Here is a 14,375-nt window from a genome sequence, read left to right as displayed (position 1 = left end):
TGTAGTCACTGCTACAGTTACTGTCTTTATTCTTTCAGGGATGGTTTATCACAGTTTTAATTAGAACTCTGGATTTTCAGAGGTTCTTAAATTTGTAAGCTGAGTAGCCAAGGCTTCTTTCATAGGAGGACCATTTGTATCCCGGTCCTGAGTCCCCCTCTCCTGTAACACACACACACACAAACATACCCGCCTTTAGCACTTAGCCCACGCGCCCTCTTCCCATTGTCTGAAATTTATAACTTCAAGGCTTTCTGAGTCAACTTTATTTCAGAGGAAGTGGAGTTGTTAGGATAATCTCTTTCTTTACATCATTATCATTTCATAAAAATACAAACACTGTCACCTCTTATGTTTGTAGCAAGCATTAGTAGGTATTTATAAGCCTCTAATGTGACTCTAACCATTCACCAAGCCATACACATGCCTTAAAGGATTGAATACACCGTCTTCTACAAATAAGTGGGAGACTTTGAAACTTACACAAATCTTAGCGTGGTGCTTCTAACACAGTCAAGAGGCAACATACGCATACAAAAAGGTAACTATAATTTTAAGTGAGAATTATTAGGTTACAATAGTACATGTATTGAATCGTCTGGGCGGGCATAAATGGATAAAGAGGAAAAAATGAGAAGAAATAAAAATGCTGGCTGAAATCAGTCTGTGTGATTTGAGATGAATAGGTTTAAGAAATTAGAATACTTTGAAATCATTTCTATTTCCTATATTTTAACATTATACACTGCTTTTATAGTCAGAAAAGAGTTATCAGACCAAGAAAATAGAAAATGAGAATATAAAGACCTTTTGGGTTGTGATGCTGATTTCACCCCACAACTCCTTTATTTTTTGATGTACCATAGTTTGGCAAATACTGAACAAAAAGTTTTAGAAAGATACCTTATTCTTCTATTGTAGACAGCATTTTTTTTCTTTCTCTTAAATATCTATAAAAAAGATGACTACTAATACAGGTGAAAATATGGCTTAAAATCCTCATGACCATGGATTTGAAAATGGATTCTTAGATATGACATCAAAAGCACAAGAAAGAAAAGAAAAAAATAGACTGGACTTAATCAAAATTACAAACATTCATGCTGCAGAGAAAAGGAAAAAAAAATGAAAGCACAGCAGACAAAATGGGAGAAAATAGTTACAAATCATATATCTGGTAAGGGGCTTGTATTTAGAATATACAAATAACTCTTACAACTCAAAAGAACAAGACAAATAATCCAATTTAAAATTTAAAAAAGGATCTAAATAGATATTTGTCTGAAAAAGGTGTATGAATGGCCAATAAGCACATTGAAAGATGCTAACATTATTAATCATTTTGTTGCTGTTTAGTCGCTCAGTCACGTCTGACTCTGTGACCCCATGGACCGAAGCATGCCAGGCTTCCCTGTGCTTCACTAACTCCTGGAGTTTGCTCAAATTCACGTCCATTGAGTCTGTGATGCCCTCCAACCATCTCATCCTCTATTGCCCTCTTCTCCTCCCACCCTCAACCTTTCCCAGCATCAGGGTCTTTTCTAACGAGTTGGTTTTTTGCACCAGGTGACCAAAGTATTAAGTAAATTGAAATAAAAATCATCATGAGATACTACTTCACACAAACTTGGATGATGATAAAGTCAGATAATAACAGGAGTTCTTAAGGATGTGGAAAATGGAGACCCACAAACACCGCCAAAGGGACTATAAAGTGGTGCACTCAGTTTGGAAGACAACCTGGCCGTTTCTCCGAAGGGTAAACATAGAGTTACCGTTGACCCAGCAATCCTCCTAGATATTAATAAATCCCTAGGAGAAATGAAAACATATATCTACACAAACTTACATGTGAATGTTGCTAGCAGAATTATTCATAATAGCCCAAAGGTAAAAACAGGTAAAAACAATTGTTTCAAAAAATTGGGAAAGGAGTATGTCAAGGCTGTATATTGTCACCCTGCTTTATATGCAGAGTACATCCTGTGAAATGCCACGCTGGATGAAGCACAAGCTGGAATCAAGATTGTGGGCAGAAATATCAATAATGTCAGATATGCAGATGACACCACCCTTATGGCAGAAAGTGAAGAGGAACTAAAGAGCCTCTTGATGAAAGTGAAAGAGGAGAGTGAAAAAGTTGGCTTAAAGCTCAACATTCAGAAAACTAAGATCATGGCATCTGGTCCCATCACTTCATGGCAAACCGATGGGGAAACAATGGAAACAGTGACAGACTTTATTTTCTTGGGCTCCAAAATCACTGCAAGTGGTGACTGCAGCCGTGAAATTAAAAGATGCTTGCTCCTTGGAAGGAAAAGCTATGACCAACCTAGACAGCAGATTAAAAAGCAGAGAGACATTAGTTTTCCAACAAAGGTCCATCTAGTTAAAGCTGTAGTTTTTCCAGTAGTCACGTGTGGATGTGAGAGTTGGACCATAAAGAAAGCTAAGTGCCGAAGAATTGATGTTTTTGAACTGTGGTGTTGGAGGAGACTCTTGAGAGTCTTCTTGGACTGAAAGGAGATCCAACCAGTCCATCCTAAAGGAGATCGGTCCTGGGTGTTCATTGGAAGGACTGATGCTGAAGCTGAAACTCCAATACTTTGGCCACCTGATGGGAAGAACTGACTCATTTGAAAAGACCTTGATGCTGGGTAGGATTGGGAGCAGGCGGAGAAGGGGTCGACAGAGGATGAGATCGTTGGATGGCATCACTGACTTGATAGATGTGAGCTTGAGCAAGCTCCGGCAGTTGGCGATGGACAGGGAAGCCTGGCATGCTGCAGTCCATGGGATTGCAAACAGTTGGATGTGACTGAGTGACTGAACTGAACTGAACTGATAAACAACCCAGATGCTCACTGATATACACAAGAACTAAACAAAAGGTACATCGAAACAATGGAATATTGTTTGACCATAAAAGGGATGAAGTATTATTACATGTCATAACATGAATGAACCTGAGAAACATGCTAAGTGTCAAAAGCCAGTCACAGAAGACTACCTATTATGTGGCTTCATCTATATGGCATGTCCAGAGTAGACAAATATAGAGAGACACAAGGTAGGCTCATGGTTGCTTAGGGTTAGGACTGGTGAGGGGCTGATGACTGAAAGCTAAGGGTGATGAATGTTCTAAAATTGATTATAGTGATGATTGTACAACTCTGTGATTATGCCAGGAAACACTGAATTGTACATTTTAAATGGGCTAATTGTATGGTATGTGAACTATACCTCAATAAAGGTATTTTCAAAAATCGTGGTCAACAATTTTAAATCAATGAGAAACACAGGGAATGTAAAAACAAAAGACTAAGACAGTATCAAAATCTATGAGGAATTTATACAAACTCAAAGATTGGTGGTGATGAATAAAAAAATAAGAACTTGTAAATCACACTTGCTGTTAAAACAGCAGACCTCTAGGTTAGGAGGAAGCAGGTATTAATAGAAATTTTATTTCTCCTCCTTAGTATTGAGGGGGAAATCTTGGACTGGGACTATTACTTAGAATTTTGAGAATAACAAAGTACATATAAAAATGTTTTATTCAGAGCACAATATGAAACAGTATCTTAAACTTGGATGTTCTCTTTCAGTTTCTGAGAATGTCTTTCTTTCTTAAACTCTTGCAGCACATATTCCAAAGCAAGGTGCTTGGTCAGCAGTGACGCAGTGCTTGCTGATAAGGTTTGTTGTGCTGTAGCTCACCATTCTCTTCCACGAGGTAAAGGAATCAAAATCAAAACATAACAGGAGTAAGACAGGAAATAGGAGAAAGCCTTTTATAGGTAATCGTCAGGTGCTGGGGGAGAAGGCAACGGCACCCCACTCCAGTACTCTTGCCTGGAAAATCCCATGAACGGAGGAGCCTGGTAGGCTGCAGTCCATGGGGTCGCGAAGAGTCGGACACGACTGAGCGACTTCACTTTTACTTTTCACTTTCGTGCATTGGAGAAGGAAATGGCAACCCACTCCAGTGTTCTTGCCTGGAGAATCCCAGGGACGGGGGAGCCTGGTGGGCTGCCGTCTATGGGGTCGCGCAGAGTCGGACATGACTGAGCGACTTAGCAGCAGCAGCAGCATATAAAACTAAGTTGGAAAAATGACACTGTGTTCTACTGGAAATCTGGGTTAACTTCAATAAGAAGGGGAATTAAAATTCACCTAACTTCACCAGTAATAAATTCACTTACACGGGGAAAGATTTGAGGGCAGGAGGAGAAGGGGATGGAGGAGGACGACATGGGTAGACGGCATCACCAACTCAATGGACATGCGTTTGAGCAAACTCACGGAGACAGTGAAGGGCAGGGAAGTCTGGCGAGCTGCAGTCCATGGGGTCACAAAGAGTTGGACACCACTTAGCAACTGAACAATACAGGATTAGATTAGAGTTAATATACTTGTGTTCCTTCTTTAATACATGTAATCTCTCTGGATGAAACAGCTATTTCTAAAGAAAAAGAGTTAATTGCTTTTCATTCATCCCTTCCAACCACCACACACACACTCTTCCAGCTTTCACAAAGTCTTAGAACCCTGATATGGATTTATCACATATATTTAGGAGGAATATTCTTCATATAAAAAATACTATGTAAAATTTTTAAAAAATTTAGTCTGAGTTCCAATAACAGAAAAACTCTGAACATCTGGAAATCACCTTTCATGTATAACTTGATACAAATATTTCTTGTGCAAATACTAATTGGTCATAGCCATCTTAGAGGAAATGAATACCAATAACATTTTATGCTGCTTGACTATATCCTAGCAGTATAATTTACCAAGTAAATAAACTGTTTATACTAAAATTCTGTGAAATGAAAAACGAAGCATTTGGGAGAGTCAACAAAAACCACACAGTTTAGAAAATTCTCAGTACCAAGAGTGCCCAAAACACTTTATTGGAAGAGAGAAAAAAAAAAAAGACAAAAAAAAACACCAAAAATTCTCCAGTTACTTTCAGTATATTCTACAACACATCAACATGGTCTTAAGATCTACTCTAACCAGGTCTCAGACAATTTCTGACTAATTAAGTTTAATCCTTATTCCAACAAGTAGTTAAATGGTGTTTCCATTTCTGGCTAATACTGATTTATTTCTAACAGTTAAGAACTGTCCTGGCCCCCATTTCTAGACAGACTTTAGGACCCAATCAGACTGCAAACAGCCACTGGAGGTAGGTGTCTGTGGCCCAGGAACCATGGGCGCAGGGTTGGCAGCAGCGACCCAAAGCTATGAAAAACAGGTTGTGTTTCATAAATGAATCATCTTCAGGTCTGTGCTCAGGGACTAGAGTTTCTATTACAACCTTGCTCTCCCCAGGTCAAATTATAGCCCCACTCAGTTCAAAGTCTAGGGTTTTTAACTATGTGATGAGGTGGGCTGAATTTGCCCAATGTGCCCGGAGGGGCTCAGTTGCCCATCTGGATGGTCGTCAGTCAGGAAGCAGGGGTCGATGGCATTTGTGGGGTTATTTTATCCTCTTCTCTTGGCAGAGAGAAGTAAGTTGGCAGACTCTTAACTTTCCAACATGTATTTTGGACGAATGCCTCAATTTACCTGTAAAACAGGAACACTAAGCTAATGCTTTCCCTTTAGGAATATGATTATATTCAAACTAATACAATATTTTAAGATGACAGACATGGATAACAGTGTCGGAATCATGTCGTGACATTAGTTTGTTGCTCGAATAAAGCTATTAAATAAGAGAAAGAAAGACTATAAAGTTTATTTGTTATATATTTTTTTAACTTTAATACAAGGTCAGATTTTTAAAAGTTGTACAAAGAAATCTAAAAACGCTTTCCATCTGCGTGATGAGCTTTCCTGTGTCTTTTCCTGTACTCGCCGAGTCGCTTGCCTCTGCTAATACGGAAGGCTGAGCGTGTCCATCACCATCTGAATAGCTTTCAGAGGAGTCATGATTTCTTCCACATTATCTCTTCTTAAAACCCAGTCTGGTTTGAGTCTGTGAGAAGAACAAAACTGTTCATTAATCGAGTTCTTCTCTTAAAAGAGTCATGTCCACTGCTTTGTCTTAACTGAGTTGTGGCCCCTCCTGGACATATCACCCCCTCCCGGCCCCTCATGCAGGTGGGAGGCTTCCTGTTATTGTCGTTTACAACTTTAGATTGTTTCTCCCTGTCTTCCCCGAAGGATGATCGTGGCTCCTTTGAAGCTCAGGCTGTTCAGCCATGAAACCCCAGGGTTTTGTCTGTAAACCTGGTCCCTGGTCTTCGCTCGACTCCTGTCCCATCTCAGAACTCCAAATCCTTGCAGCCGAAGAGATGACCCCTCTTCTGTCCGTTTCTGCCCCTTTCCTGCATGTCCACGCCTTGTCACATGACCACACAATAGACTGTCACCACCCTCGAAGGTGCCCGGCCTTCCAGCCCCAACCGCCACTTGGGATTCATCCGTGTCCTTCGACTTGTTAATGTCCATGCTCGCAGGCTTCGCCCGCTGGGGGCCCACTTCCCTGGACCTCAGTGCAAGCCCGCCCCTAGCACAGCGCTGCACACCTCCCGTCTGCCTTGGGTCCTCCAATGTAATCTCCTTTCCAAATGCTGTTAACGCTATTGTTGCTCTTTCCTACTGAATTCAGCTGGAAAGTTCTAATTGGATTCCCAGTTGAATCCAGGTATCTGCCTTTTCCATTCCTGCAAGCTGGATGGTACTAAAGAGAAACTACACAACCAGGCTGGCTGATTGTATGCCAGCAATTGAAATCACCTAGAAATTGCTTCCTTTCTCTTTCCCCAAGATGACTATTTTATTTTTCAAATGTTCCCTCCACACCCTCCCCCTTCTGCTTCTGAGCTAATGTTTATAATCTCCTTCTTCACTGAGAAAATAGCATCATATCCATCTTCCTCACATGAATCCCAACCACTATATGCAATTCCATTTTCTTGTTCTGTCCAGTAAAAAATCCAAATATCGATTCATTGGGGGGGGAGGGGGTTGGTCACACAGAGTGGGTATTTCTCTATCATGGATCAGCACTGTGTGAAGAGAGAGATGAAATCTAAGCCACACAAGATGTGGACGAACCTCACTAAGGTGCATTTATTAAGCTAAATAGAAAAGTCTGTCACAGAAGGCTGCCTATGTATGATTCCATTTATGGGACAAAGCAGAAAAGGCAAAACTAAAGGTACTGAAATCACGTTAGTAGTTTCCAGAATCGGGGGTTAATGTGAGAGAATTGAATGAAAGGGACACAAAGGAACTTTGTTGTGACAGAAATATTTTATCTCAGAAAAGGTGCATTTATACTGTTTGGAATTTTATCTGCCCACCCTCACCCCACTACTACCCGCCAAAAGACAAACCCCTGACTATGTCCTGATGCTGGGAAAGATGCAGGGCTGGAGGAGAAGGGGGTGAGAGAGGATGAGATGGTTGGATGGCGTCACTGACTCAATGGACATGAGTTTGGGTAAACTCTGGGAGATGGTGAAGGACAGGGGAGTCTGGTGAGCTGCAGTCCATGGGGTCGCAAAGAGTAGGACATGACTGAGCGACTGAACAACAAACGTCAAAAGGGGGGAAGAAAAAGCATCTATTCATTAATATGTTACTAGTTCTACAATGTAATTCATATCAAAATACACCAAGTTTTTCAATAAAAATCATACGTAGAAAAGGTGGTGGTGGTGCTCAGTAGCGTCCAACTCCTTGCAGCCCCGTGGACTGTAGCCCGACAGGCTCCTCTGTCCCTGGGGTTTCCCAGGCAAGAGTACTGGAAAGGGTTGCCATTTCCTCCTCCAGGAGATCTTTCCGACCCAGGGATTGAACCCACATCTCTTGCATCTCCTGCTCGGCAGGCGGATCCTTTACCACTAAGCTACGTGGGAAGCCCTGGCTCAATGAACAAATGAACGTTTGCTGACACGAAACTGCAGGGTACATTTACTGCTCACCTTGAAACCATTCTGGTTCTTACAGGTGTTTCTGGAAAAAACGGAAGGCTCACAGAAGAATTCTTCTTTTGTTTACAAAGGATTCTTTCAGTATTCACTTTATGCTTATGAGCTGTAAGTTTGTAGAGACTATAAATACGGTCGACAACTTTGGACCTACTTTGAACATCCTAAAAGAGAAAATGTATGTTAAAATAGTAACTAGGATTAAACTTTGTATACCTTATTAGCCAGAAAAATCAATCACAGTTAACAAACACTGTGCAGTAAATGACAAGCTTTTAACAATAAAAAGCCATGCTCTCCAAGTGTAGCAGTTAGACTGGCTTAAACTATTAACTAATTTAAAAGAATTACAAAGAGGGCAAATATTCAAAAATGATATACTTAATTCCATACTGAATAAAAAAAGCAAACATTAAAGTCAATATACCTATTATATATAGTTACCAAGCCTCGTGAATTTTACCTCCTCAAAGATTCCAGCATTACCCACCTACCTCTCACAGAAGCAGCCCCAAAGCCAAGCACAGACTCTGGCCCAGACCACTGAGTGCCTACACTTGCCTCCTTCCTTGATGGTCTCCCTACGTCTTACACGCTCTCCCAAATCCATTCTTCAATCAGCAGCCAAGGTGATGTTAAAACTTAAACTGGAACATATTCCTTTGCTTAAAAAACCTTCAGTGGTTTCCCGTGGTTCTCAGGATAAAGGTCACAATCCTACCCCGGCCCACGGTGAGCCCTGCTAACTGCACACCTGGAGAGGGTAGCGCAGAGACCACACCAGGGAAGCGTCTGGCACGTCTTTACATCACAGCGAGAGGAAGAGGAGTCGATACACTGGGTTGCTTCCTGGTTGGCATGGTTTTTACTTCCCTCAAGTACATGGAAGCTGGTTACTCCTGTGTGTGCTCAGTCATGTCTGACTCTATGCGGTCCGATGGACTGTAGCCCACTAGGCTCCTCTGTCCATGGAATTTTCCAAGGCAAGAATACTGGAGTGGGTTCCATTTTCCTACTTCAAGGGCTGTAATAAATTCTACTTCTAGAATTCAGCTCCTCTGACACGTGAGAAACAATCAGATCAGCACAAAAAGCAGATGTGAACACATACAAAACCCTATTTAAGTTATGATAATTACTGCATAAAAGTCTTGGGCTTAAGAACATGCAAAAATAACCGCAAAGGAAAAAAAGCTGATGAATACTCACTGAAGCTCTAGTTGTCGTCTTTAATAAAACAGCCAATAAACAACAGGTTTTTGTGAAAATGCTTCTGCTCTTGTCGGCGACTTTGTCACCAGACTTTTCCTGGTACATCTGCAGAAGCTCCAGCAGGGTATCTACGCAGTTTTCAACATCATAAACCGCCGAAGTCGTCTTCTCATACTGGAGGAGAACAGAACCAAGTTACAAGTTACAATGAGTGCAGATTCTCTTAGAAACACCAACGGAGAAGGAGGCTTAGAGCCAAATTTTGGACCATCTGCATCAAGAGCGACGACTTTATGAGATGACTTTCCGAGGTCATTTCTGGATCCATCTTATATGCACATGTGCCTTTTAAAGTTTTTGTTCCAAACTTACTTTAAAGTTCCACAAAAAATGAATCAAATCTGAAATCTCTGAAAATGCACACCTTGATGTAAATGAAAACAAGGTAAAAAGGACATTTTAGTGAGACTCTCTCAGAAAAAAGATAACATATCTGTGATAGGTAATCATAGGTTAAGATAACCATAAAGACAAGATTTACTGCTTGTTACCCTACTCATGCTTCCTGAGAAGAAGGCGAGCTTGCTTTAAAATAAATAAAGGTGATGATCATTAGCCAAGAATATATCTTTCATGCTTCAATTGTGAATTGCATCATTAGATTCATGTTGACATCTGCATGGTAACAGATAATCTACTGGTACTAAGATAAAAACAACAAAGCAATACGAACACTTTGCACTTGTTTGGCACATCTGTGGATCAAGCACATTATGTGCACGGATTCATTTAATTCTCACAATATAACATTATGAGAAAGGTACGATGACTACCCTCAGTTTACATTAAAAAAAGGGAAGCACAGAGAGGCTGAGTAACCCGTAGTGAGCTGCAGAGCTGGGATGCAAGCCCAGCAGTCTGGCGTCAGAGTCTGTCTCAACCACTACTCCTCAAAGAGAAAAAGCCCAGGGGAAGTCTCGAAGTTACAGCTGATGGACAGGACGAGGAGGATAAACCTGCCATGTCAACATCTCTGCATGCGTTAGAGTTTGGTGGAGACAACTTCAAGCAGTCCAAGGCCAAAAGACTGACATTTGTACCTAGAGTGTCCCAGGGAACCCCGGTACAGCAGTGGTATCATCCTGTTTTGCTGGATGTGATAGGAAGAGGTGCTGCTGCTCTGGTACAGCACAGCGTGTGGAGGGTCGGCTCTGGCAGGGGATGGACGTGAGCCCACGTCGGGCCCCACCACTGACCACATGCTGGTCCTCGGGCCAGGACCTTCCCTCCTGTAAGGATGATTATTCCTTCACTACAAGATGGGAGTGAAAAAGCTGTCTTGAGACTCAACATTAAAGATATGAAGATCGTGGCATCTGATCCCATCACTTCATGACAAATAGGGAAGAAGTTGAAGCAGTGACAGGTTTTCTTTTCTTGGCTCCATAATCACTGAGACAGTGACTGCAGCCATGAAACTAAAAGATGCTTGCTCCTTGGAAGGAAAGCTATGACACACTTTCAGTTCAGTTCAGTTCATTTCAGTTCAGTTCAGTCGCTCAGTCGTGTCCGACTCCTTGCAACCCCATGAACTGCAGCACGCCAGGCCTCTCTGTCCATCACCAACTCCCGGAGTCTACCCAAACCCATGTTCATCGAGTCGGTGATGCCATCCAACCATCTCATCCTCTGTCGTCCCCTTCTCCTCCCGCCCCCAATCCTACCCAGCATTAGGGTCTTTTCCAATGAGTCAACCCTTCGCATGAGGTGGCCAAAGTATTGGAGTTTCAGCTTCAACATCAGACCTTCCAATGAACACCCAGGATTGATCTCTTTTAGGATGGATTGATTGGATCTCCTTGCAGTCCAAGGGACTCTCAAGAGTCTTCTCCAACACCACAGTTCAAAAGCATCAACTCTGCGGCGCTCAGCTTTCTTCACCGTCCAACTCTCACATCCATACATGACCACTGGAAAAACCATAGCCTTGACTAGACGGACTTTTGTTGGCAAAGTAATGTCTCTGCTTTTAAATATGCTATCTAGGTTGGCCATAACCTTCCTTCCAAGGAGTAAGCGTCTTTTAATTTCATGGCTGCAGTCACCATCAGCAGTGATTCTGGAGCCCCAAAAAATAAGTCTGACACTGTTTCCACTGTTTCCCCATCTATTTCCCCATCTATGACACACTTAGCATATTAAAAAGCAGAGATATCACTTTGCCAACAAAGGTCCATATAGACAAAGCTATCTGAGAGTTGGACCATAAGGAAGGCTGAGTGCCAAAGAATTGATGCTTTTGAACTGTGGTGTTGGAGAAGACTCTTGAGAGTCCCTTGGACTGCAAGGGATCAAACCAGTCAATCCGAAAGGAAATCAACCCTGAAAATTCAATGGAAGAATTGATGCTGAAACTCCAATATTTTGGCCACCTTATTTCTGATTAGCCATCTCATTGGAAAAGACCCTGATGCTGGGAAAGATTGAAGGCAGGAGGAGAAGGGGGCGACAAAGGATGAGATGGTTAGATAGCATTACCAATTCAAGGGACGTGAATTTGAGCAAACTGTGGGAGATAGTGAAGGACAGGGGAACCTGGCAGGCAGCAGTCCGTGGGGCTGCAAAGTAGGACACGACTGAACAAAAAACAACAACAAAACGGGAAGGATGATGCAAACCACCTTAGAGCATTAACATGAGGATTTAATTAAATGATTCCTGAAAAGCACCAGCACGTAGTTAGCAAGTCCTTGATAAATGCTTGCCATCACTGTTATGAATACTACAAAAACAGAAGAAATAAAACCATAAAACATGCAGTGTTTCTATGTACAGCTATGTTGAAAGAGTCAACATATGCCCCTAAGACCCTGGCACACAGTAAACACACTGTAACTTGGAGATCTCGGCTCTAATGATGAGCAAGCATAGATCTAACTTTCTGGAGGAGAGCTCTGGACCACGAGATGCTTCACAATCAAGGTGGAAAGTACCTTGGCCACATTAAGCAAGACCTGCACGGCGTATCTGATGACCTCCATACAGGGGACGCTCCGGTTACAGCTTCGGATCAAGACAAATATTTTGGAGACTGCTCCACTCTGGGCCATCTTTTCACAGCAAATTGAAGACAATCTAGTAACTGCCTCTGAAAGAGGAAGAAAAAAAGAGATACGTTCATAGCAACAAAATCAGCATCTTAACTACTCGTGTGCGCTAAGTTGCTTCAGTCCTGTCCGACTCTTTGTGACCCCATGGACTCTAGCCCACCAGGCCCCTCCGTCCGTGGGGCTTCTCCAGGCAAGAATACTGGAGTGGGTTGCCATGCCTCCTCCAAGGGATCTTCCCGACCCAGGGATCAAACCCACGTCTCTTACATCTCCTGCACTGGCAGGCAGGCTCTTTACCACTAGTGCCACCTGGGAAGCCCCTTCTTTGTCTACTTGAAGGTAAAAATGCATTTCTAACCTTCTACAAGATATGGTTGAAACAAACTCACCCAGGTGCTTCAGGGCCTCAAGCACGGTGGAAAGGTACTTGTACGTCAGGAGATGGTGCAGGGCGACTGCTGTTCTGTGGTAGAGCTTGTTTTCTTCTCGAACCTCCCTGTTAACACACTGAAGTCTCTGTCGGATGGCTTTAGTTTTTGTACTATCATTTTTCTTCCTCCAAGAATATCCTCTCCATAGTGCCTTAAAGAGACAAACCAGTAACTTGAAGATTGCAACACCTGATGTTGTGAATTTATATCTACTTCCAAATAAACTAAATATTTTCAGTAAAAGTATATGATGCAATCAGACACTTTGCAACTAGAACTTCAATTCAGGTTCTAATAGACAGCAAAATAAATTTTTCTAAGAAGAAATACATATAATATTCCTGCATATGAGCTAAAGTAGCATTCATTGGTCAAAGGTGGCTAACTGTATTCAAAATGCAAAAATACTTTTGCAGCTTTCAATCATCAACTTCCTACAGGGAATTTGAAAATAAAGGGCTTAACAATGAAACTATGGTAGAATAGTGCTTATGAATTATTCTATTGGCCAGCCTTCGTTTTCTAGAATGAGTGTGATTGTGCTTTTTAAAATGTTAGATGTAGAATTCCCAGGAGGTCCAGTGGTTAGGACTTAGCACTTTCCATGCTGTGGCCTGAGTTCAATCCCTGGTTGGGGAACTAAGATCCTGCAAGCCTTGAGGTATGGACAAAAAATAAAATAAAATAAAATTTTAGGTATCATGTAGATGAATTGCAAAATCACAATATTTTCGGTTACCTGAATTTTAGCAATTCTTTTATTAAAGTTTTCCTGCTTTTTATGGAGGAGGAAGCGGCGGACAGCTTTCTGTATTACGGATGCAGCCCTGTGGTGCTGGCTCGCCCGTTCCTGAGCTTCACGCTGAATGTTTACGATGCTGTATTTCTGAAGGAACCTCTTACGCTGTGATCTTGCTCGAAACCATCTCTGTTTAAGACGGATGAAGATCTTTATTATTTCAGGTTTTTTAAATAAATGTATACATATATACACAAATGAAATAAATAGAACATTATATTGAATATCTTTCAACCCTCTCCAGTGGCATTACTTTCCCACTCAGTTGGTGCAGATCCTTCCAGGCCATAGTATGTGAGTGTGAGTATGTGTGTGTGTAAGTGTGTGCATGTGAATTCAACCCTTCACAACATATACCTCATTTCATAATTTATATAAATCTTATCAAGCTGTGTATTATTCTTCAATTAACTCTTTTACTTAACATACACAAACAGGATTCTTATTCAGAATACATAAAGAACTTCTATAATTTATTAAGGAAAAAAAAAACACTCAACAGAAAAATGAGCAAGGTATATGGGAAAAAATCTTTTTAAAGCACATTATACACAGATAAGAATTTGAATAATCAACACAGGTGAAAAATTTTTTTTAGAATTGTTAGCAGTCAAAGGAAATACAAAACAAAAATGATATAATTTGGCATTCATCAAAATGACAGAAATCACAGAGTCTTCCAATGCCACAAGTTGGCAAGAATGTCGAGAGAGAAACCGATACCCTCAGATGTTGCTAGCAGAAGAGTAAGTGAGTCCAAAGCATCAGAGAATAATCCATAGCTTCAGTACTGTGCCATAAAACATCAACTTGTCTCTAAACCATCAAGACATCCTAATAGCTGTGTGGCCAAAGCTAAATGTTATAT

The 14,375-nt window shown here is 41.4% G+C and overlaps 1 protein-coding gene across 5 annotated transcripts in view; it reads right to left on the bottom strand.

Annotated features, from left to right (window-relative positions):
- ASPM (assembly factor for spindle microtubules) overlaps positions 1–14,375 on the bottom strand; it is an 80,745-nt gene that overhangs the window by 14,741 nt on the left and 51,629 nt on the right. For 2 of the 5 annotated variants that reach the window (XM_081495295.1, XM_081495298.1), the window contains 6 exons: positions 13,448–13,636; positions 12,667–12,859; positions 12,161–12,315; positions 9,165–9,341; positions 7,950–8,119; positions 5,751–5,992 (listed from right to left, as the gene is read on the bottom strand). In XM_081495295.1, the coding sequence (XP_081351421.1) occupies positions 5,890–5,992; positions 7,950–8,119; positions 9,165–9,341; positions 12,161–12,315; positions 12,667–12,859; positions 13,448–13,636 (987 nt within the window). In that variant the 3' untranslated portion in view covers positions 5,751–5,889. Of the gene's footprint in view, positions 1–4,887; positions 5,581–5,750; positions 5,993–7,949; positions 8,120–9,164; positions 9,342–12,160; positions 12,316–12,666; positions 12,860–13,447; positions 13,637–14,375 lie in introns of those variants that run through there. The other 3 variants (XM_081495293.1, XM_081495296.1, XM_081495297.1) reach the window with 2 other exon arrangements.

The sequence above is a fragment of the Giraffa tippelskirchi genome, chromosome 5 (assembly GCF_054371585.1).
Source record: "Giraffa tippelskirchi isolate mGirTip1 chromosome 5, T2T-mGirTip1v1.2.pri, whole genome shotgun sequence".
Lineage (NCBI taxonomy): Eukaryota > Metazoa > Chordata > Mammalia > Artiodactyla > Giraffidae > Giraffa > Giraffa tippelskirchi.
The sequence above is the reverse complement of the archived record's forward strand: the minus strand, read 5'-3'. Positions and strand labels throughout refer to the sequence as shown.